General features: G+C 43.1%; 1 protein-coding gene across 5 annotated transcripts in view; it reads right to left on the bottom strand.

Moving 5' to 3' along the window:
• The window catches only part of OTUD7A (OTU deubiquitinase 7A), a 390,159-nt gene that overhangs the window by 124,511 nt on the left and 240,172 nt on the right, over positions 1-25,476 (bottom strand). For 4 of the 5 annotated variants that reach the window (XM_049905451.1, XM_049905454.1, XM_049905453.1 and 1 more), the window contains one exon: positions 9,553-9,735. In XM_049905451.1, coding sequence (XP_049761408.1) covers positions 9,553-9,735 — 183 coding nt within the window. Of the gene's footprint in view, positions 1-5,241; positions 6,015-9,552; positions 9,736-25,476 lie in introns of those variants that run through there. The other variant, XM_049905455.1, reaches the window with a different exon arrangement.

Raw genomic sequence — 25,476 nt, forward strand, 5'->3', positions numbered from 1 at the left:
TCCTGATAACACGTCCAAAGTATGTGGGACGTAGTCTTGCCATCCTATATCGATAGTTATGCATTCCATTTCATTTCTGATGACTTCCAATTTTCCTAGATTTATACTTTGTACATTCCATATTCCAACTATTAATGGATGTTTGCATCTGTTTTTCTCATTTCGAGTTGTGCCATATCAGCAAATGAAGGTCCTGAAAGATTTACTCCATCTGCATTATTAAGGTCAAATCAACTTCGAGGAGGTAGCTCTTCCCCAGTTAAATTTTGAGTGTCTTCTAACCTGAGGGGCTCATCTTCCAGCACTATAGCAGACTCTACTGCTTTATAAGGTTTTCACTGGCCAGTTTTTTCAGAAGTTGTCTGCCAGGTCCTTCTTCCTAGTCTGTCTTAGTCTGGAAGCTCTGCTGAAACCTGTCCACCATGGGTGACCTTGTTGGTACTTGAAATACTGTTGTCATAGCTTCCAGCATGACAGTAATATGCAAACCACCACAGTATGAGAAACTGACAGATGGGTGGTGGGAATTAAAGAATTAGAGGGTAAGATAGTTAAAATTACAGAGGCTGAAGAGCAATAAAGCATAGGCTCAAGAAGGCTCAGCACAGTTTAATGAAATTATGGGAAAAGAACAGGACACTTAATATGCATCATGGGATTTCCAGAAGGATATGAGAGAAAAGGAACAGAAACAATATTTGAAGAAATAATGACAGAAATTTCCCCAAGCGAATGAAGAACATGAATTTACAAATCCAAGAAACTCAAAAAACCCCGAACACAATAAACCCAAAGATGTCTACATCATGATACATCATAGTTAGGCTCTCAAAAAGTAAATACAAAGAGAGAACTCTGAATGCAGTGAGAGAGAAGCAAACAGTCACAGACAAAAAAAAAAAAAAAAACAAAGGACCCCCCAAAAGATCAAGTGCAGTAACACTGTGAGCCTCCACGCGCCTGTTGGTTTTTTTGTACTGTGGGGGCATGCATGTTGCTGTGTGCTGGAAGCTATGCCACTGGTATTCAGATAACAACAGGGATACTGATGGTGGACAGGCTTCAGCTGAGCTTGCAGACTACAACAGACTATCAAGAAGGACCTGGCAATCTACTTCTGAAAAAAATTAGTCAGTGAAAATCTTATAAATAGCAGTGAAACATTGTCTGATAGTGCCAGAAGATGAATCCCTCAAGTTGGAAGGCACTCAAAATACAACTGGGGAAGAGCTGCCTCCTCCAAGTAGACTTGACCTTAATGACGTGGATGGAATCAAGCTTTCAGGACCTTTATCTGCTGATGTGGCACAACTCAAAATGAGAAGAAACAGCTGCAAATATCCACTAATAATCAATCACAATATGGAATATACGAAATATGAGTCTAGGCAAGTTGAAAATTGTCAAAATGAAATGGAATGCATAAAGATCAATATCCTAGGCATTAGTGAGCAGAAATGGACTGGTATCGCCATTTTGAATCAGACAATCATATGGTCTGTTATGCCAGGAATGACAAATTGAATAGGAATAGTGTTGCATTCATTGTCAAAAAGAACATTTCAAGATCTATCCTGAAGTACAATGCTGTCAGTGATAGGATAATATCCATATGTCTACAAGGAAGACCAGTTAATTTGACTATTATTCAAATTTACACACCAATTGCTAATGCCAAAGATGAAGAAACTGAAGATTTTTTCCAACTTCTGCAGTCTGAAGTTGACCAAACATGCGATCAAGATGCATTGATAATTACTGGTGATTGGCATGCAAAAGCTGGAAACAAAGAAGAAGGATTGGTAGTTTGAAAATATGGCCTTGGTGATAGAAACAATGCTGGAGAGTGCATGACAGAATTTTGCAAGACCAATGACTTATTCACTGCAAATACCTTTTTTCAACAACATAAATCATGACTATACACATGGAACCTGCCAGATGTAATAAACAGGGATAAGATTGAAAGAGACGATGGAGAAACTCAATATCTTTAGTTTGAACAAGGCCAGGGGCTGACTGTGGAACAGACCCTCAATTACTCATATGCAAATTCAAGCTGAAGCTGAAGAAAATTAGAATGAGTCCATGAGAGCCAAAGTATGACCTTCGGTATACCCCATGTGAATTTAGAGACCATCTCAAGAATAGATTTGAAGCATTGGACACTAATAACCAGATAAGTTGTGGAATGACATCAAGGACATCATCCATGAAGAAAGCAAGAGGTCCTTAAAAAGAGAGGAAAGAAAGAAAAGAACTAAATGGATGTCAGAAGAGACTCTGAAACTTGCTCTTGAACGTAGAGAGCTAAAGCAAATGGAAGAAATGATGAAGTAAAAGAGCTGAACAGAAGATTTCAAAGGATGGCTTGAGGAGCCAAAGTATTATAATGAAATGTGCAAAGATCTGGAGATAGAAAACCAAAAGTGAAGAACATGCTCAGCATTTCTCAAGCTGAAAGAACTGAAGAAAAAATTCAAGCCTTTAGTTCAATACTGAAGAATTCTATGGGGAAAATACTAAACGATGCAGGAAGCATCCAAAGAAGATGCATGGAATACACAGAGTTACTGCACCAAAAAGAATTGGTTGACATTCAACTACTTCAGGAGGTAGCCTATGATCAAGAACTGACGGTCCTGAAGGAAGAGGTCCAAGCTGCAGAAGCTGGACTATATTAAGAAGACTGGGGCATCACGATTGGAGGAAGTTTCATTAATAACCTGTATTATGCAGATGACACAACCTTGCTTGCTGTAAGTGAAGAGGACTTGAAGCACTTACTGATGAAGATCAAAGGCCACAGCCTTCAGTATGGATTACACCTTAACATAAAACAAAAATCTTCACAATTGGACAAATAAGCAACATCATGATAAATGGAGAAAAGATTGAAGTTGTCAAGGATTTCAGTTTACTTGGATCCACAATCAACACCCATGGAATCAGCAGTCAAGAAATCAAAAGACGCATGGCACTGGGCAAATCTGTTGCAAAAGACCTCTTTAAAGTGTTGAAAAGCAAAGATGTCACTTTGAGGAGTAAGGTACACCTGACCCAAACCACAGTGTTTTCAGTTAGCTCATATGGATGTGAAAGCTGGATGATGAATAAGAAAGACATAAGAAAAGTTGATGCCTTTGAATTGTGGTCTTGGAGAAGAATACTGAATATACCGTGAACTGCGAAAAGAATGAAAAAATCTGTCTTGGAAAAAGTACAACCAGAATGCTTTTAGAAGCAATGATGGTGATACAACATTTCACATACTTTGGACATGTTATCAGGAGGGATCAGTCCCTGGAGAAGGCCATTATGGTTGGTAAAGTTGAGTCTCACCAAAAAACGGAAACACCCTTAATGAAATGGATTGACACAGTAGCTTCAACAATGGGCTCAAACATAGCAACAATTGTGAGGATGGCACGGGACTGGCCAGTGTTTCATTCTTTTGTGCATAGGTTTGATATGAGTCAGAACCGACTCAGCAGCACCTTACAATAACAACAGACTTAAACATATATACAACACTCTACCCAAAACAGCACAATATACATTCTACTCCAGTGCATATGGATCATTCTCTAGGACAGATGACAGGTTAAGTCACAAAGTATGTCTTGATAAATTTTAAAAAGATTGAAATCATACAAAATATTCTCTCTGACCACAACGGAGTGAAGCTAGAGATCAGTAACAGAAAAAACAAAAACTAGAAAATATACAAACATATAAAAATTAAATAACACACTATTAAACTACCAATGGGTCAAGGAAGAAATCAAAAGAGAAATCACGAAATTCTTCAAGTCAAATGAAAATGAAAGTACAACATACCAAAATTTATGGGATACAGCAAAGGCAGTACTCAGGGGGAAACTTATGGCAAACATGAAAAAAAAGACCTCAAATCAACAGCCTAACTGGACAATTCCAGGAATTAGAAAGAGAAGAGCACACTAAGCCTAAACCTACCATAGGAAAAGAAATATCAAAGATCATAGCATAAATAAATAAAATTGAAAACAAACAACAGAGAGTCAATAAAACCAGAAGCTGGTTCTTTGAAAAGATCAATAAAATTGACAAAGCTTTCGCCAGACTGGCAAAGAAAAAAAGAGACAAGATGCAAGTAACCACAATAAGAAATGAAACAAGGGACATTACAATTTACCCGATACAAATGAAGAGAATTATGACAGTGTCTTAATCATCTAGTGCTGCTATAACAGAAATACCACAAGTCGTTGGCTTTAACACAGAGAAATTTATTTTCTTACAGTCTAGTAGGCTAGAAGTTCAAATTCAGGACATCAGCTCCAGGGGAAGTCTTTCTCTCTCTATTGGCTCTGGAGGAAGGTCCTTCTCATTAATCTTCCCCTGGACTAGGAGCTTCTTTGCACAGGAACCCCAGGTCCAAATGATGCGCTCTGCTCCCAGTGCTTCTTTCTTGGTGGCATGAGGTCCCCCCCCTCTGCTTGCTTCCCTTTCCTTTTATCTCTTGTAAGATAAAAGGTGGTGCAGGCCACACTCCAGGGAAACTCCCTTTACATTGGATCAGGGATGTGACCTTAGTAAGGATGTTACAATTTCACCCTAATCCTCTTTAACATAAAATTACAATCACAAAATGGAGGACAACCACACAATACTGGGAATCGTGGCCTAATTAAGTTGACACCTATTTTCGGGGTACACAATTTAATCCATGATATTCAACCCTTTGGCCCCCCAAAATTCATGTCCTTGCTACACCCCATCATATTGTAGCAAAAGTCTTAACTCCAAGTCCCAAATCTAAAAATTCCTCTTAATCTTTGAAATCGAGAATACAAGTTATCTCCTTCCAAAGTACAATGGCAGAACAGGTACAAGCCAGACATTGCTATCACAAACGGGAGAAACTGGAGGGAAGGAAGGCATAACAGGCATCAAGCAAGTCAGCAGAACACATTACATTAGCCCTCAAGGCTTAAAAATAATTTTCTGTTTTCTGACAGCATTTACCCAGTGGCCCTGCCCTCCAGACTCTGGGTATTGGCCACACTCTCCAGATTCTGAGTGGAGGCCCCTCGGCTTCGAGCTACAGCTCTGCCTTTCAGGCCCACTGGGATGGCAACTCTGTTCTCTCGGCTTTAGGTGCACTTTTCTCCTAGTCCATCTGAGCGGCGATTCCAGTCTTAGAAACACCAGAGGCCATGGGTCCACCCTTTGAAACCCCAAAGTTTGTGGCCATACCTTTTGAGACTGAGGCAGCTTGGCTTCCTGTGTTTCTTTTCTCTTCAGCTTCAGCTTCCTGGTTCCTTGACATCTTGGCCCTTAGGCCTCACGCCTGCATCTGCCCTGCTGGGGCAATTGTTGTAAAGCTCTGTAGCTCCACTGATAAGTGCCTGGAGGCACCCCACTCTGCCAGTAAACTTTGGCTGGAAGGCACAAAGCTCTCTTGCTCCATGGGTCAGCAAGCCTAGCTCCACCTATCAGTGTCCAGAGGCACCCCACTCCAGCAGGAAGCCTCTTGTGCACTGGAACTTAGCTCTCTCACTCCGTGGGTCAGCTCCAGTGCTGTGCTGTGCTGGTCTCCTGGTTTCACTGTTTCAGGTCCTCTGTTGCTGCGGGTCCTTGCCTGCTGCTTCTCACCATCTGTGCCTTCTCCGGTGTTAACAGTTCTCCTCACTTCCTTCTCAGCTCTCTATCCATTCACAGTTTCAAAACCACTTCCACATTTGAGGTATCTGTTAGAGCAGCACCCCAATCCTGTTACCAAATTCTGTCTTAGTCATCTAGTGCTGCTATAACAGAAATATCAGAAGTGTATGGTTTTAACAAAGAGAAATTTATTTTCTCACAGTCTAGTAGGCTAGAAGTCCAAATTCAGGGCATCAGCTCCATGAGAAGGCCTTCTCTGTCAGCTCTGGCCTTGTCATCAATCTTCCCGTGGACTAGGAGTTTCTCTGCACAGGAACCCTGGGTCCAAAGGACATGCTCTGCTCCTGGAACTGCTTTCTTGGTGGTATGAGGTCACCCCTCTCTGCTTGCTTCCCTTTCATCTCCTGTAAGATAAAAGGTAGTGCAGTCCACACTCCAGGGAAACTCCCTTTACGTTGGATCAGGGATGTGACCTTAATAAGGGTGTTACAATCTCACCCTAATCTCCTTTAACATAAAATTACAATCACAAAATGGAGGACAACTATAATCATGGCCTAACCAAGTTGACACATATTTTGGGGGGACATGATTCAATACATGACAGATGGAATATTATGAACAACTTTGTGGCAATAAAATGGATTAATCTACATGAAATGTACAAATTATTAGAAGCAAACAACCTACCCAAACTGACTTAAGAGGAAATAGAAAGTCTCAACAGACCCATAGCAAGTGAAGAGATTAAATTAGTGATCAAACACCTCTCAACAAAACAAAGGCCTGAACCAGATTTGGTCTAGGGGACCCAAATCTGGGGAATTCTACCAAACATTTAGAGAAGAATTTACAGCAATAGTGTTTAAACTCTTCCAAAAGATTAGGGTGGAAGGAATATAAACTACCCACTGGGAGAATATTTTTGGAAACCATATATCCGAGAATAATCTAATAACCAAAATACATATAAAACTTTGACAACTTAACAACAAAAAGGCAAATAACCCAATCATAAAATGGGCAAAGGACTTTAATAGACATTTCACCAAAGAGGACATTAAAATGGCCACCAAACACATGAAAAGATGCTCAGTGTCATTAGCCATCAGAGAGATGCAAATCAAAGCCACAATGAGATACCATTTCACTCCCATCAGGATGTCTAAGATTAAAAACAAAACAAAACAAAACAAAAGCTACAAATAACACATTTTGGTGAGGATGTGGGGAGAATGCAACCCTTACCCATTGCTGGTGGGAATGCAAAATGGTACAGCTGTTGTGGAAAACAGTGTGGCAGTTCCTCAAAGAACTAAAAATAGTACTACCCTATAACCCAGCAATTTCACTCCTAGTTATATATCCAAAAGACTTAAAAGCCGACACCAAAAAAAAGAGACTCTTACACCAATGTTTATTGCCAAAAAATGGAAACAACCTAAATGCCCATCAACAGACGACTGAATAAACAAAATGTGGTACATACATACAGTGGAATACTACTCAGCCAGTAGGAGAAATGAAGCCTTGATGCATGCTACAGTATGGATGGATCTTGAAGATATTATGATGAGTGAAATAAGTCAATTAAAAATGATAATTATTGTATAACCTCACTTACATAAAAACACAAGAAAAGGCGAATGTACAGAGAACAAAATTTATCAGTTGATACCAGGGGTGGGAGGAAGAGGAAAAAGGGGGTTAATGGTGATAGAAAAATCCCATTGTTTAAGGGTAAGGATGCACAGCGGATTATTGTAATTTCTATCAATAAGTTGTACTTGTGTAAAAAATTAAATTGGCAAAAGTTATGTGACAGATATATTTACAACGAGGACAAAAAAAAAGAGTGGATAGGATAGGAGGGTAAGAATGATTGCACAAGTCAGAGAATGTAATCAGTATCACTAAATTGCACATGTAGAAACTGTTGAATTGGTGTATGTTTTGCTGTGTATATCCTCAACAACAACAATAACAAAAACAAAATTTAGGAAAGATAAAAGTATTTAGCATTCAAAAATTGAAAAAAAAAATCTGTTGGGATCTTAACCCCTATACCTGTGGATGTAATTTTTTTTGTAAACATGGTTTTCTTTTTTGTGTTAATTAGATCGTACCCAAGTAGGGTGAGTTCTAAATCTAATCGCATCTGTGTTATAAAATGAGCAGATTAGACAGAGACATGCACACATGGGGGAACACCATGCCACACGAGGATCATCAACAAACCAAGGAACCAAGGAACACCGTGGACTACCTACGAGGAAGGACTCAATGTGGCTGAGACCCTGATTTCCATTTTTAGCCTCCAGAACTGTAAGAAAATAAATTTCTTTTCTTTAAAGCCACCCACTTATTATTTTTCTGTTACAGCAGCACTAGATAACTAAGATAGGTAAAAAAAAAAAAGATAGGTAGCTATAGATAATTTGTGTGTGTCTGTATGTGCACATATACATATACACACACATATATATTTGTTCAGTGTCTTAATTATGAAGAGCTACTACTATAAATTGACAAGAAAAAGGCAAGTGAACCAACAGAAAATTGGAAAAAGGATGTGAAGAGGCAACTTACAGAATGGGAAATCCAAATGGCTAATGAGCAGATGGAAAGATGAAAATTAAAAGAAGATACGATTTTTCACTTCAGAGCAGAAAAAAAGCTGTAAATACAAGAATGCAGGGAAATATCCATTTTCATACATGGGGAGCTGAGTGTGTTTGGGAAAAATAATACTGAACTTTCAATAAGAAATACACATATTTTGGCACAGCAAACACATGTTTGGAAGGCTACCCTCCTAAAACAAAGAAGCTCCCATGTCTGTAATACTACAGGTGTGCAGATGACTATTTCAGCAGTATTTGTTGTGGCAAAACAAATCAAAGCAGCAGAAGAAACAATAAAAACTCCGGGACAAGATAAATACTGGTAAATGAAGAGTGCTTTAAAGATTATGGTGTGCTGTGGAAAAATATGTAGCTATTAAAAGCATAGAGTCCCTGGGTGGCGCAAACGGTTAAGCGCTCAGCTACAAACCAAAAGGTCGGTGGTTCAAATCCACCCAGAGATGCCTCAAAAGAAAGACTTGGTGGTCTACTTCCGAAACACCACAGACATTGAAAACCCTGTGAAGTTCAGCTCTGCTCTGATGCACGTGGGGCTGCCAGGAATCTGAGCTGACTCGAGGGCAAATAGCTTGGTTATTAAGAGAAGACGTTGAAAAACGTGTCTACTTAAAACAGAGGAATGTTCGTGGTCTCAGTGGAACAAGCAGGTGGCAAAGTATTACGTGCATTTTCTCTGAGGTGTTTGCATTTTGAACCAGAAGGGCTAGAGGGGCAGAAGGAGGCAGACCAGCGTTGGTTACTACTTTAGCGGGGTGAGGTGGGGTAGGGGTGGAGGAAAAAAACACTTCAGTTTTCTTTATGTATCACTGTATTGCTTCCTGTGTTCCCAGAAGCATACCTTACTTTTGTAATGAAGAAGAGGATAGAGATACCTGGGCACATGGGACAACGAGCGTGATCTTGAGCAGATTCTGTGACTACACTATTTGGGAAATAACTGAAGGAACTAGAGATGTTAGATCTGGAAAAACCAGGACTCCAGGAGGATTCCAATATGTTGGTCATTAACCACGTAAAGCACTGCTGTGTTTCTAAGGAACTGGACTCACTCTCTGTTTTTCTGAGGCAAACGTAGGAGCTAGAACGGAATCTGCAAAGGACATTGCAGCTTAGAATGAGGGATGGCGCACTAAGAGGCCAGCATGTCTGCTGCTGGGAGGGGACAACCTCACCCATCTCTGCACCTCCCCACACCACTGCAGGCCAGGGCACGCTGGCCAGGATCAGCCCAAGGCTCAGTCTCTCGGCCGGCCAGTACCTTGGGTGATGTCGTCCTGCCTCTGCGGGCAGAGCTTCTCCACCTTGTGGCTGGGTGGCGGCGGGTCTCGCTCCGGCTGCTTGGGGCACCTTCCCTCGTTGAACACATGTGGCAGGTTGGTGGTGTGCACCTGTCGGAGTTGCTCATAGTCACTCAGAGCGGCAGTCAGGTCCCAGTTTTTGCCTGTGGACAGGAAGGGACAAGAGATTACAATGCTATCACATTAACTATGGCCTTCTCATAGAAAATAACTGTGCAAAAATGTTTGTCATTACCAAAAATGGTTTCTTCCTGACAATCGTTCTTGCTTTTCAGAGGAGAAATGGCCTGACCCACAATCTCTGAAAGTGGGGTTCGAAACCATGACTGATGTCCATGTGAAGTGTGTGACTATGTCTAGTTTCTGCATCCACTTCCTCAGCTTACAGCAGCCAGGGGCCCAAGTGGCTGTGGGAGGGGGGGCAGGGACAGTGGGAGAAGCGATTGTATGTGACTCACTGTTGATTCTTGCCGGTCTCCAGTTTGCTGCTTCTTTCCTCTGCTCCACGATTGAGTCCCTCAAAGCCAAGTACCATTTCCTTGTTTATTTCTTGTTGTATTTGTGAGGAAGGTTGGAACTGATGGTCTATTTATGCCGCCATCTTCCCAGAATTCCTCCATGGGTGATGATTTGACAAAAGGGGAGGACAGTGCTGGAGAGCTCACTGCCAACTCAATCACTGCCTGTCCCTTCATCCTCCCCTTCATAATGGGGAGAAGCCTGAATGGCACTCCCCAGATTGTCTTTCCTAATAAGTTCCGAGTTCCCAAATGAGAGGCACTCAAGTGAGACTTGGAACGCAGCAAGATGAGAACGCTTATGCCCTGGGGCCAGCTGGAGCGGAAACACGGGCAGCTCCTGGCTGAGCTCCAGGGAATGCCCTCCTCAGTAGCTGCCTCACAGCTGCCTCTAGGAGCCGCCTTTGAAGGATCTGCTTCAGCGCGGTGGGCAGCCGGCATCAGTTTGTCTGAATGACTGGGGCATGATTGGGGCCCTGTGGATATTTTTAACATTAATATGAATTCATTGAAGAAAACCAATAAAATGCTATCAATATGTTGTTTATTATTGCACATTTTGGACTTTATATAAATAATTTCAGACTGTATGAGTCTCTAGGAGCTTTCTTCTTTCTGTCAATAACATGTCATTGAGAGTCATCAGCGTTGCTGTATGTAGTTTAATTTTCTGTGGCTGTGTAATATTCCATTGTTTGAATAGACCCCAGATTTACTTGTTCTTTCTGCTTTAGACAAACATTTGGTTTGTTTCTTGTTTCTGCAGTTATGAACAGGGCAGCTGCGTATATTTTAAATAGGGCTCCTTGCATATAAGCTGGCACTTCTCTAAGGCACAGAGGCTGGAAACACCATAGTCTTCCCAGCAGAGGCAGCATGGGCTGGAGGGCTTGACCAGAGAGGACCACCATGATGCTCTCTCAGATGAATTAAAAAAAAAAAATCCATATGTAATTTGCTTTTGAAGTCTCAGATGGACTTTTTAAAAATATAAAAGAGCAACAAGTGAATTCAAGGGCCATGTCACGTTCAGTTGCACCCCTGCCTTCTCCCCGATGTCTAAAACCCTACCATTGCCTCAGTGGAGGTGAGTCCCATGGGTGCCATCACGCCTGGATTAAACCCCATGTCCCAGAAACCCATAGTTCATCTGTGGCTCAACCTTCTTCTCCTGGGCTGAGTCCTCTTCTCTGTAGCCAGCCTGAAACCATGTACTAAGTCAGCAACAGAAATAAAGTCTGCCTCAGAGAGCAGTGGAAAGCCTTCCTTCTATTTTATAATGGTGCTTTTGAAAGAATCTGAACACCAATTTTAATAAAGTCAAAGAAAGTTAAGGCAACTGTCGAAATAAGAGCTACTCAGTCTTGAAAATTAAGTGTTCTCTGCTGAGGTTCACAGGCAGCCTGTGGGTACAGATTTACGGGTGCCTCTCCGCCCTGAGTGTGGTTCTCCCACCCTCTGCCAGAGATATGCATGATATTTAAGAAGGAAATCTACTTCTTCCAGTTAAACCATTTCAGCTACCAATTCCTGAGGCAGCTGTTTAAAACCGAAATCACACTAAATCCTGAAGATCTGAGGAATAAAACACTGCCCATTTCTTGTATATTTGCCAACCTGGCTTCCTGGAGGAGCCTTAATTCATTACTTCTAGAGAAGGCCTTCTAGTTTGTTCCATCCAATTTTACCTAGAAGCAGACTAACTCCCTCCCACTCCCTGTATATGTACTCCAAGGCCGGTGATGGAAATTGCTGCAAGCTGATGGGGTTCAGGACACACGCCCAGCCAGGTTTTTCCCTGGGAAGCAGGGGTCCTGGAAGAGGGCCGCATCTGCCCATTGAGCAGCCTAGCCCAGAGCACAGTCACACGGCTGGCAGTGGACAGTGACCATCCATGCAGCTGAGAGAGGCTGCTTGACCTCCTGGGGACTTCTCTATTTGTTCAGATTGAACCAAATCCCATTGTGACTTTATGTCAACAAAACACTCAAATCATAGCCATGCAGAGATCAGGATTCTGCAAAGCCGCACCCCCTCCCCAGGTTATCTGGTAAGGAAGGGGATGAGGATATTTACAGATCTGTGCTGTATATGACTGTAGGGCCAGAAGGCTGCACCCATCTAGGGGGCATGTTATTGCATTGAACAGAATGAGCACAGCCACACAGGTCACCCACTGATCCACAGACACCACAGCCACACAGGTCACCCACTGATCCACAGACACCACAGCCACACAGGACGCCCAGTCATTCTTAGACACCACAGTGCAACTGCAGTGTCTATAAATGAGCAAGGAGTCCTGTGTGGCTGTGATGTCTAAGGATGAGCGGGGTGTCCAGTGGGGCTGAAGTATCTACGGATGAACAGGGTGTCCTGTGTGGCTGTGGTGTCTGAGAATGAGTGGGTGTCCTGTGTGGCTGTGGTGTCTGAGAATGAGTGCGTGTCCTGTGTGGCTGTGGTGTCTATGGATGAGCAGGGTGTCCTGTGTGGCTGTGGTGTCTATAGATGAGCACGGTGTCCTGTGTGCCTGTGGTGTCCATGGATGAGCAGGGTGTCCTGTGCGGCTGTGGTGTCTATAGATGAGCAGGGTGTCCTGTGTGCCTGTGGTGTCCATGGATGAGCAGGGTGTCCTGTGTGGCTGTGGTGTCTAAGGATGAGAGGGGTGTCCTGTGTGGCTGTGGTGTCTAAGGATGAACAGGGTGTCCTGTGTGGCTGTGGTGTCTGAGAATGAGTGGGTGTCCTGTGTGGCTGTGGTGTCTGAGAATGAGTGCGTGTCCTGTGTGGCTGTGGTGTCTGAGAATGAGTGCGTGTCCTGTGTGGCTGTGGTGTCTATGGATGAGCAGGGTGTCCTGTGTGGCTGTGGTGTCCATGGATGAGCAGGGTGTCCTGTGCGGCTGTGGTGTCTATAGATGAGCAGGGTGTCCTGTGCGCCTGTGGTGTCCATGGATGAGCAGGGTGTCCATGGATGAGCAGGGTGTCCTGTGCGGCTGTGGTGTCTAAGGATGAGAGGGGTGTCCTGTGTGGCTGTGGTGTCTAAGGATGAGCAGGGTGTCCTGTGTGGCTGTGGTGTCTGAGAATGAGTGGGTGTCCTGTGTGGCTGTGGTGTCTATGGATGAGCGGGGTGACCTGTGTGGTTGTGATGCCTATGGATGGACAGGGTACCCTGTGTGGCTGTGGTGTCTATGGATGGTCAGGATACCCTGTGTGGCTGTGGTATCTATGGATGAGCGGGGTACCCAGTGTGGCTGTGGTGTCTATGGATGAACGGGGTGTCCTGTGTGGTCGTGGTGTCCATGGATAAGCAGGGTACCCCATGTGGCTGTGGTGTCTATGGATGAGCAGGGTACCCAGTGTGGCTGTGGTGTCTATGCATGAGCAGGGTGTCCTGTGTGGCTGTGGTGTCTATGGATAAGCGGGTCCCCTATGTGGCTGTGGTGTCTGAGAATGAATGGGTGTGCTGTGCGGCTGTGGTGTCTATGGATGAGCAGGGTGTCCTGTGTAGCTGTGGTGTTTATGGATGAGAGGGGTGTCCTGTGTGGCTGTGGTGTCTATGCATGAGCAGGGTGTCCTGTGTGGCTGTGGTGTCTATGGATAAGCGGGTCCCCTATGTGGCTGTGGTGTCTGAGAATGAATGGGTGTGCTGTGCGGCTGTGGTGTCTATGGATGAGCAGGGTGTCCTGTGTAGCTGTGGTGTTTATGGATGAGAGGGGTGTCCTGTGTGACTGTGGTGTCTATGGATGAGCAGGGTGTCCTGTGTGGCTGTGGTGTTTATGGATGAGAGGGGTGTGCTGTGAGGCTGTGGTGTCTATGGATGAGCAGGGTGTCCTGTGTAGCTGTGGTGTTTATGGATGAGAGGGGTGTCCTGTGTGACTGTGGTGTCTATGGATGAGCAGGGTGTCCTGTGTGGCTGTGGTGTTTATGGATGAGAGGGGTGTGCTGTGAGGCTGTGGTGTCTATGGATGAGCAGGGTGTCCTGTGTGGCTGTGGTGTCTATGGATGAGCAGGGTGTCCTGTGCACCTGTGGTGTCTATGGATGAGAGGGGTGTCCTGTGTGGCTGTGGTGCCTATGGACGAGCAAGGTGTCCTGTGTGGCTGTGGTGTCTGTGGATGAGCAGGGTATCCTGTGTGGCTGTGGTGTCTGTGGATGAGTGGGTGTCCTGTGTGGCTGTGGTGTCTATGGATGAGTGGGTGTCCTGTCTGGCTATGGTGTCTATGGATGAGCAGGATACCCAGTGTGGCTGTGGTGTCTATGGATGAGCAGGGTGTCCTGTGTGGCTGTGGTGTCTATGGATAAGCGGGTCCCCTTTGTGGCTGTGGTATCTGAGAATGAATGGGTGTGCTGTGAGGCTGTGGTGTCTATGGATGAGCAGGGTGTCCTGTGTGGCTGTGGTGTCTAAGAATGAGTGGGTACCCTGTGTGGTTGTAGAATCTATGGATGAGTGGATAAGCTGCACAGGACACCCACTGTGGGTAAGCAGATGACCTGTGTGGCTGCAGTATCTATGGATAAACAGGTGGGCAATGCACCTGTAGCATCTAAGGATAAATGGGTGAGAAGTGTGGCTGTAGGGGTTACAGAGGAGCAGGCAGGCTGTGTGGCTGTAGAATATATGGATGAGCAAGTGGTCTGTGCAGCTGTAGCGTGTATGGATGTGTATGTAGCTGTGTGGCTATGGTGTCTACAAATGAGCAGGCAGACTGTGTGACTGTAGTGTTTATGGATAAATGGGTGGGCTGTGTGGTAGTAGTGTCTATGAAAAAATAGGTGGCCCATGTGGCCCATGTGTGTCTACAGATAAACGGGTGGGCTGTACAGTTTAGGGTCTACACGTGACTGAGGTATCCTGTGTGGCTATAGTGTCTGTGATTGAGCAGGTGGGCTGTGTGGCTATCGTGTTTACAGAGGAGCGGGCTGTCTATGCGGCTGTAGTGTCTACGGATGAATGGGCAGCCTGTGCTGCTATAGTGTCTATGGTTGAGCAAGTTAGCCTGTGTGGCTGCAATGTCTACAGAGGAATGGGTGGCTTAAGTGGCTGCAGATGAGTGGGTAGCCTGTGTTGCTATCGTTTCTATGGACGAGTGAGCAGCCTGTAAGGCTGTCGTGTCTATGGATAACTGAATACCAGCGGACGGGAATCTTGGGGAAACATCTTTAGAATTTTGTCTACGACAGCCCCTCAGCCCCTCAATCTGAGGCAACCATGGATCTCGATATTACTTTTGTATATTCTTGAGCTTCATATAAATGGAATCACACAAAAGAACTCTCTGTCTGATCTTCTTCACTCAGAATAAGGTCTGTGAGATTCATTCATGTAGCATCCATCAATAGTTCATTTCCCATTATCACTGAATAATATTCCCTTGTATGGATACACCACAGTTAGTTTATCCGTTTACGTGTTGAAGTATTGCTGGGTTGTTTCTAGATTTTAGTGAATATGAATAAAGCTGCTATAAACGTTCAAGTACAAGACTTACTGTGGGTATGTTTTCATTTTCTTCAGCGGACACCAAAGAGAATTGCTGCTGGATCAAAGTGAAAATGTTTTTTAAATTTTGTAAGGAATCGTTAAACTGTTTTCCAGAGTGGTTTTATTATTTTGCTTTCCTATCAGCAATCTATGAGAGCTCCATGTACTCCACACCCTTCTTGTACTTGCTTTGCCAGTCTTCTTAACCATAGCCATTTTCGTGAGGCGTAGTGGTATCTCATTGTGGCACTAATTTCTATTCCCTTAATGACTCATTTGAAAACCTTTCTAGTGCTTGTTGGGCATTCATATATATTCTTTTGAGATTCTTGCTCACTTTTTTATTGGGTTATATCTGTTTTTTATAACTGATTCAAAGGAGTTATTTATATATTGTACATACAAGTACTTTATTAGATATGTTTTTCACCAGCATTATTTCCCAGTGTGTGTCTTGCCTATTTATTTTAACAGTGTCTTTGATGAGCAGAGAGTTTTGATTTTGATGGAATTCAATTTATTTATTTAGTTATTTTCTTTCATAGTTAGTCCTTTTTTGTCCTCTCTAAAGCATGTATGCCAACTCCAAGGTCATAAAGATCCCCCTTGCCTTCTTCTAGAAGCTTTAAAATGCTTGCCTTTACATTTAAGTTCTATGACCTACCTTGAAGTAAGGCAGGGGGTCAAGTTGCTTTATAAACAATGTTTCATATTTGCCCCAGCACCTTTTGTTGAAAAGGCTTTCCTTTCTTTACCTTTTCCTTTCCTTTGGTGGCTTAAAAAAAAAAAAAATCAATTGACCAATCAGCATGGATCTATTTCTGGACTCACTTCTGCTCCATGATATGCTGCTTGTCTGTCCTTCCATGAACACCCTGCTGTCCTGATTGCCTGAAATCTCATCCTCTAAGCCTTCCAGCTTGGTTCCCCCTTTTTAGGACTGTCCCATTCTAGGGCCTCATAGATTCAATGCAATCCCAATCGAACTCCGGTAGTCTCTTTTTGGAGAAACTGGCAAGCTGATTCTAAAATTTATATGGAACTGCCTTCTATTTTACATGTTTTATTCTGGGTGCTGAGTGAAGAATAGAGAGCAGGGAGCAGCAGGAGGAGCAGCGAGCAGGCTGGCAGCAGATCACAGAGCTCGGATGGTGGTGTCCTAGCAGAGGGGCTGGGGCTTCTTGAAGGGAGCCCGCAGGGTTTCCTGACTGACTGATTGTGGAGCGTAAGTAAAAGGTGTGAAGGGGCTCAGGTGTCCAGAGCAGAAAAGCAGGATATTTTCCGCTTCCCATGTTTTTTTTTTTTTTTTATGGCCTAGGCTGAGAGGGGTCGGATGGCCCCAGAGGTTCATGTGGCTTGCCAGGGAACCTGGACCCAGGTTTGCTGAGGAAAGCTGGCTGTCATGCTGGGTCCGGTGGCCTCATGGTTCTGGATGGTGCCACTGTCCAGCAGATGAGGTTCCGGGCTCTTTGCCCTTGTGGTGGCCAGAGCGGTAGCACCTATTTGACATGTGGGTGCTCCCTAAGATTTTCTTTGATAATGGTATTTAGCTACTTAACAGAAAAAGTTGCCAGTAACTGCTGGACCCACCCATCAAGAACTTTGCATACGGTGCACTGTGTCAGGGTATGGCCAGTGAGTATGGACAGAGAGGATGGTCAGAAGATGAGCTGGGGCTCCCACTCAGGCGTCAGGGGAGCACACCCAGGGTCTGCGTGAGAAAACTGTCCAGACATGGAGCCCACATGACAGGCCACCATGCTGGGGCCTTTGATGAGGTCAAGGCACCTGGGCTCTAGACTGAATGATGGACTGGAAACTGGGTCCTGCCTAAGACTACTGGTTTCTGAGTGAACCGCCACAGTATCCGGAAGCTTCGGTGAGCAAGAGGCATACAGAAAGGGCAGCACAGAAGGCTGCAGGGCTGAGGAAAGGACTCCTGCCTCTTGTGTGGCATGGTCAGGAGGCATGGTCAGGTAGGAGAAAGCCAGGCTTTCTGTATTTTTGTTTTTGTATTTGATTTCTTTCTTGTTTTTCACAGAAGAAATTTTCATATTAGGTGGGAGATAAAACATACTCTTTCATTCATTCACTCTCTCATTCACTTGTTCATCCATTCATTTGTTCAATACTTGAGGACTGGAGTACAGCTCCAATACTGGAGCTGTTCCGCCTGCGTCATGTCCTTTAACCATCATGACAACCCTTGTGGGATGATGATGATGATGGTGATAATGTCTGTTTTAACACTGAAGAAATCAAACAGCTTGCTAAGCCCACACATGGGCAGGAATAAAACCCCACCCAGAGCTCAGGCGTTCAAAATGTCAGAGCTGACTTTTGAACTCATACTTCCTGTCGCCTCCCAGGACAGCGCTGGCTGCCTTGCATGATGGGAAAGTGGAGAAAGAAGACAAATAAGAGTCCGTGTCCCAAGAATAGAAGTGAGTTTGGACTAGTTTTATCCACTTACTAAATTCAGATTTTACATTTTATATTTTGCACATTTCCCTAATTTCCTGCCAGCATGGGATCGCCATGAGTTGCAATGAACTCAATAGCAACTCTTTTTTTTTTAATGGTAGAAACAAATTGAATTCTTAATTTCCACAAATAGTAAACTGTACGTAAACAATTATGTGCGTGTATAATTTAAAATAAAAATTTAAATGTTTTCAGTCCCAACTGAGACATTTAAAACATACTCCATACCTCATTCTGTCTCAGCCAGGACTCCCTTTACGCGGCTCTCGCTCATACCATGCCCTGGAGGAATGACTCCAGAGGAAGGGAAGGGGCTGGGACGTTGGGAGTGTATGGAAAAAGGGGCTGCACTGGCCTGTGATAGGGAGCATGGCTGTGTGTGTCGTGTGTGTGACGTGCAGTATGTGCACTGGTATGTGAATGGGGGTGTCTGTCATATCTGGTGTGTGGGATAGTGGGCACGGTGTGTGTCTGTGCTATGTGTACGCATAGTGAGTACATATGGTGTGTATGTGTTGTGTGGCACGTGTGTTGTGGTGTATACGGAAGTTATATGAGAAATGTGCACAGATGCTGCATGTGTTTGTGGTGTGTGTGGTATGTGTTATGCTGTGTTGCGTGTAAGATGTGTATGGTATGTGGCACGTGTTTGGTGAGCAATGTGTGTGTGTTTTGGTAAGGTGTTTAGTAGAGTGTGTGGTGTGGCTTGGTGTGGTGTGTGTGTGAGCATTTTCTTTGTGTGGTATGTATAGCTAATATGGCATGGGTTGTTTGTAGCAACCCATGTGATGTATACATTGTGTGTGCATACTGCGTGTGATATATATATGTGGGGGGTGTCTGGGTGCGTGCTGTGTGTATGTACATGGGTTGTGCACATGTGTAATGCATACTCATGCAATGTGTAACATGTGGTCAGTGTGTGTGCTGTCTGGCACATGTGGTGGGTGTGCATGGTGGATTTACTCTGCGTGGTGAGTGTATGCAGTGGGTATGATATGTGTTAGGTGGTAGGTGCTGTGAGATACATGTTGTGTGGGTTGGGTGTGCACGGTGTGTGTATGGTGGGTATGCATGGTGAATATGTATTGTATTTGTGTGCTGGGTGGGTGTTGTGTGTGTACACATAGGCTCTTGAGGACAGCCATTACTTTGGTTTTCTCTATAGCAGCCACAGGCATCAAGGGCCCCTGAATTGGGAAGAATGTGGGGGATACACTGGACTCCCAGGGGGTGCACTTGGGACAGTGGCTATTCATTCAGCCACTTGGGACTGCTTGTATTTGAAGCCCAAGCTGCTCCCCTCTGAAACACTGACCTGGGCCCTCTGGTCTAAGTGGGTGATTGACTCTCCTTGGTAGCATCTGTGTCTGTATTCCTGAGCAGGCTGGGCCAGGGGGTGGTTCCAAATTTCCACTTCCATTCACAGTGTGGAAACGGGGCTAGTTTCCCATTAGGTAAGGCCATTGGGATCACCTGAATGCTCTCCCCACCTATCACTGGTCTCCTGCTGGGAAGTCAGGCCTGTAATCATGGAACAAATTGATTAAAGCAGAGATCAATCAATTATTTCTTCAGACTGGTTTTCTGAAATGGCTTAATCTACACCTCAGGCCAAATGTTCTGCTGGCTATCTAAGTAATTCCAACAGCTACACTCTTGTTGACACACACGCCACGCTGCATGGAAGAGCCTTTTTGGCCTTTGCTCCTGACAGGGCCCTCTCCCCATCCCAATTCCTTTCTCCCACCACTAGGGAGACTGTGCCAGGCTGCAGGTGGACAGGGATCGATGAAGAACAAAGCTTGCAATCCAAGCAAAGAGCTATCTCTGTTGGGGCTGTGGGGAAACCACAAATGCCACCACCACGCTGCAACAGCAGCAGCAATTATCGATCTCAACAGGCCTTTCAGGATCTGCTTAGAGGCCAATTTCCATTTTGGGGGAACATCATTAAGAACAAAACTCATTTACCTCAACCAAAATTAAACACCTGTACACATCCTAACATACCAGGCATGCTCCTTGCTATAGCAGACCCAGTGCACGTGCAGAATAGTTTGTATTTCACATAAACATCTAGATATACAGGGTTGCTATACTAGTTCACATTCTTTCTTTGCAAAGCCCTGGACAATTTACTTTACTCCCCATTGGATGGAGAGACCAAGTGGAGAAGAGCTGGGGTGGGCTTTTGCAGCATCATTTATAGACACACACATGAGCGCACACGGAGGCATAGAGGGCTGGAAAAATGGTAAATTCTTCTCAACATGCGAAGTCACTTCTTAGTAAGACAGTAATAGAATTACATATTGTATATAAAATTCATCTATGTAAACTGCAGCACTATAAAGCTACAATGCTGATGTCAGTATCAGTCACATTCACTGTCAAACACACGACTTCTGTTTTAGAAGACAGCATTGCCTCTTTTAATTGGAAAAAAAAGATGCCATCTGGATATTGTTGTTGTTAGGTATCATCGAGTTGGTTCTGACTCATAGCGACCCCATGAACAACAGAACGAAACATTGCCCAGTCCTGTGCCATCCTCACAATCCTTGATATATTTCAGCTCATTGTTGTAGCTACTGGGTCAATCCGTCCCATTGAGGGTCCTCTTCTTTTTTGATGGCCCTCTACTTTACCAACTTTGATGTCCTTCTCCAGGGACTGGTCCCTTCTGATAACATGTCTATAGTATATGAGACTGAGTCACGCCATCATCGCTTCTAATGAACATTTTGGCTGTACTTCTTCCAAGACAGATTTGTTTGTTCTTCTGGCAGTCCATGGTATATTCAGTATTCTTTGCCAACACCATAATTCAGAGGCATCAACTCTTCTTCCATCTTCCTTATTCATTGTCCAGCTTTCACATGCGTATGAGGTGATTGAAAATACCATGGCTTAGGTCAGGTGCACTTAGTTCTCAAGGTGACGTATTTGCTTTTTAACACTTTAAAGAGGTTTTTTTGTAGTAGATTTGCCCAATGCAATTTGTCATTTGATTTCCTGACTGGTGCTTTCATGTATGTTGATTGTGGAACCAGGTAAAATGAAATTCTTGATAACTTCAATCTTTTCTCCATTTATCATAATGTTGCTTATTGGTTCAGTTGGGAGGATTTTTGTTTTCTTTATGTTGAGGTGCAATCGATACTGAAGGCTGTAGTCTTTGATCTTCATCAGTAAGTGCTTCAAGTCCTCTTCATTTTCAGCAAGCAAGGTTGTGTCATCTGCATATCTCAGGTTGTTAATGAGTCTTCCTCCAATTCTGATGCCACATTCTTCTTCATATAGTCCAGCTTCCCTGATTATTTGTTCAGCATACAGACTGAATAAGTATGGTGAAACGATACAACACTGATGCACACCTTTCCTGACTCTAAACCACACAGTACCTCCTTGTTCTGTTCGAACGATTGCCTCTCGGTCTATGTACAGGTTCCTCATGAGCACACTGAAGTGTTCTGGAATTCCCATTCTTTGCAATGTTATCCATAATTTGTTATGATCCATGTCTTTGCATAGTCAATAAAACACAGGTAAACATCTTTCTGGTATTCTCTTTCAGCCAACATCCATCTGACATCAGCAATGATATTCTTCTTTCCATGTCCTCTTCTGAATCAGGGTGAGTTTCTGGCAGTTCTCTATTGATTAATGCTGCAACCATTTTGACATTATCTTCAGTAAAATTTTACTTCAGTGTGATATTAATGATATTGTTCAATAATTTCCGCATTCTGCTGGATCACTTTTCTTTGGAATGGGCACAAATTACGGATGCCTTCCAGTCTGTTGGCCAGATAGCTATCTTCCAAATTTCTTGGCATAGATGAGTGAGTGCTTCCAGCATTGCATCCATTTATTGGATTATCTCATTTGGTATTCTGTCAATCCCTGGACTCTTGCTTTTCGACAATGCCTTCAGTGCAGCTTGGACTTATTCTTTCAGAACTCTCTGCCTCCTGAAATGGTTGAATGTTGACCATTTCCCTCTGATAGAGTGACTCTGTGTATTCCTTTCATCTTTTTTTGATGTTTCCTGTGTTGTTCAATATTTTGCCCACAGAATTCTTCAATATTGCAACTCCAGGCTTGAATTTTTTCTTCATTTCTTTCGGCTTGAGAAATGCCAAGGGTGTTCTTCCCTTTTGTTTTTCTATCTCCAGGTTTTTGCACATTTTACTGCAATATTTTACTTTGTCTTTTCGAGCTGCCCTTTGAAATCTTCTGTTCAGCTCTTTTACTTCATCATTTCTTCCGTTTGCTTTAGCCGCTCTACTTTCAAGAGCAAATTTCAGAGTCTCTTCTTATATCTATTTGGTCTTTTCTTTATTTCCTGTCTTTTTAATGATCTTTGCTTTCTTCACATATGATGTCCTTGATATCATCCCACAACTCATCTGGTCTTCGGTAATTAGTGTTCAATGCATCAAATCTATTCTGGTGGGATACATTCAAGGTGGTACTTAGGCTCTCATGGATTTGTTCTAATTTTCTTCAACTTCAACTTGCATATGAGCAACTGAGGGTCTGTTCTGTAGTTGGCCCCTGGCCTTATTCTGACTGATGATATTGAGCTTCTCCATTATCTGTTTCCACAAATGTAGTCAGTTTGATTCCTGTGTATTCCATTTGGTGAGGTCCACGTGTATAGTCACCATTTATGTTGTTGAAAAAAGGTATTTGCAATGAATGTTGTTGGCTTAGAAAATTCTACCATGTGATATCCAGTGTCATTTCTACCACCAAGGCCATGTTTTCCAATTACAGATCCTTCTTCTTTGCTTCCAACTTTCACATTTCAATGACTAGTAATTATCAATGCATTTTAATTGCATGTCTGATCCATTTCAGACTGCAGAACTTGGTAAGAATCTTCAATTTCTTTATCTTTGGCATTAGTGGCTGCTGCATATTAACAGTTGTATTAACTGGTCTTCCTTGTAGACATATGGATATTAAGCTATCACTGACAGTGCTGTATTTCAGGATAGATCTTGAAATATTCTTTTTGACAATGGATGTGACACCAGTCCTCTTCAATTTTTCATTCCTGGCATAGTAGATCATATGATTATCTGATTCAAAATGGCCAATAACAGTCCATTTTGGCTCACTAATGCCTTGGACATTGATGTTTATGCATTCCATTTTATTTTTAATGACTTCCAATTTTTCTAGATTCATTCTTTGTACATTCCACATTTTGATTATCAATGAAGGTCTGTTGCTCTTTCTTTTAATTTAGAGTTGTGCCACATCAGCCGATGAAGGTCCTCAGAGTTTTACTCCATCCATGTCATTAAGGTGGCCTCTACTTCTCCAGTCATATTTTGAGTGCCTTCCAACCTGACAGGCTCATCATCCAGCCTATATCAGACAATGTTCTGCTGCTATTCATAAGGTTTTCACTGGCCAGTTTTTTTAGAAGTATACCACCAGATCCTTCTTTCTAGAGTGTTTTAGTCTGGAAGCTCCACTGAAACCTGGGTGATCTGTTGGTATTTGAGGTACTGGTGGGATAGCTTCCAGCATCACAGCAACACACAAGCCACCACAGTATGATAAACTGTCAGATGAGTATTAGATCTGGAGATTATTTATAACCTCTGTTTTCCACATGTGAATTAAGTAACAGTATCTTATCTTACTTCAAAATTAGTCATACAATGCTGACATCTGTCAGTTTGGGATTCTATAATAAAAAATATCATACGTAAAATCTATTAGATGCTTACCCCAATACTGAATTGTTTATCAGTGATACGACAGTTGCAAATGCAAACCACCCTTGGGAGTCCTTCTTCTCATAATGATGGACAAGGTTGTTTCAGATCATCAATTATATTGGAATAATTAGAGAAGCATGACAAAATCTGTTCGCTGACATCGGAGAGTAAAAAATGAGTAAGAAATTTTAAGGCTAAGATCTGAGAAAGGATTAAAGGCAAGAGAAGTGAGTCCAGCATTTGGAGCCACTTTCCCTATTGGGGGTATTGTTAATGATGAGAAAAGTAGCTGAGAGGATGAGAAGCTGAGCAAGTTTCAACAAGTCTTACAGACATAGGAAGACAAAAACTAGAATTCAGGGCCCACAAAGAAGAACAGAACTTGGTCAACATCCCAGGCTTTCAACGGGGAACCTGAATGACTATTCTGTAAGAGTCAGAGTGAACTAAAACTAGAGCAGCCATCACAGGGAATTAAGGCCAGCTTCTTTTTTTTCTTCTAACCACCTAAATCCCTGGTTGGATTAAAGTGGTCTTGGATTGCTAATACTCCTGATGCCGGCTCCCTGAAAGAAGCGAACTTAATCCTCTTTAGAAGGAGATATCATCCAAAACCTAAAACTATCTCTCAAAATTTTAATATACAATAGCTATCACTCAATTAAAATTACCAGGACATCAAGAGAAGACAGAAAAATAAGAGAAAAGCAGACAGCAGAAACAGAAAAACAGGAGATATCTAACAATGGTTACCTGGGGGTGGAGTAAAGTGGGGATGGGTTTTTCCTAGGAAAGGGTGTAAGGAAACTTTCTGAGATGATGGTATTATTTTATATTTTGATAACAGTTTGGGTCACATAGGTGTGTGCATTTTTCAAAACTTATCCATGGAACACCTAAGGGATGTGCATTTCATTGTATGCACATTCTACATAAAAAAGAACCATAAACATGGCACTCTAGTTAATCTAGTAAATGTTTAAGGTGAAATGTAAGTTACATATCTGCACCTTATCTTGAAATACATAAAAAAAAAATAAGATAGATTGATGGATGGCTAAAGGAATGAAGAGATATGATAAAACAGTAGAGTGAAATCTTAATTGTAGAATCTAGGTGGTAGGCACGTGAGTGTTCACTGAACAAGTCTTTCAACTTTTCTGAATGTTTGAAAAATTTCACAGTCAACTTTTGGGAAATATACATGAGAGAGGTGAGGTCTGTGTGCATAAAACTGTAACCTGGAGGACTAGAAAGAATCTATTTGGACAATGCTTTCATAGACTTAGAATATGAATTTTTACATTTGTTTTAAGCCAAGTCTGCTTTTCACCTTGGAGAGAGATTCCATTCACTTGTGTGGTTGTCACCTGAGACCCTTCACACTACTCCTCCCTACTACTGCCACAGAATCAGAATCAAAGCAGCCCAGGGCTTGCTTCAGGTTGCTTGGTGTCCCCTCTCTGCATTCCTCCACATGTACTTTTCTCAGTGCGCCTACACCTACTCACCGTTCCTACATGTCACGCGTTTCCTTGCCTTCACACCATTGCGTGTGCTCTGCATTCTACCTAAATGCTCTTTCTCCACGAGTCATGGCCTTTGTCTTCTGGGCAGTTTTTCACAGAGTGCTCTTCCCTGTTCACTGCCAGAACTACCTG

The sequence above is a fragment of the Elephas maximus genome, chromosome 13 (assembly GCF_024166365.1).
Source record: "Elephas maximus indicus isolate mEleMax1 chromosome 13, mEleMax1 primary haplotype, whole genome shotgun sequence".
In the NCBI taxonomy this organism is placed as follows: Eukaryota; Metazoa; Chordata; class Mammalia; order Proboscidea; family Elephantidae; genus Elephas; species Elephas maximus.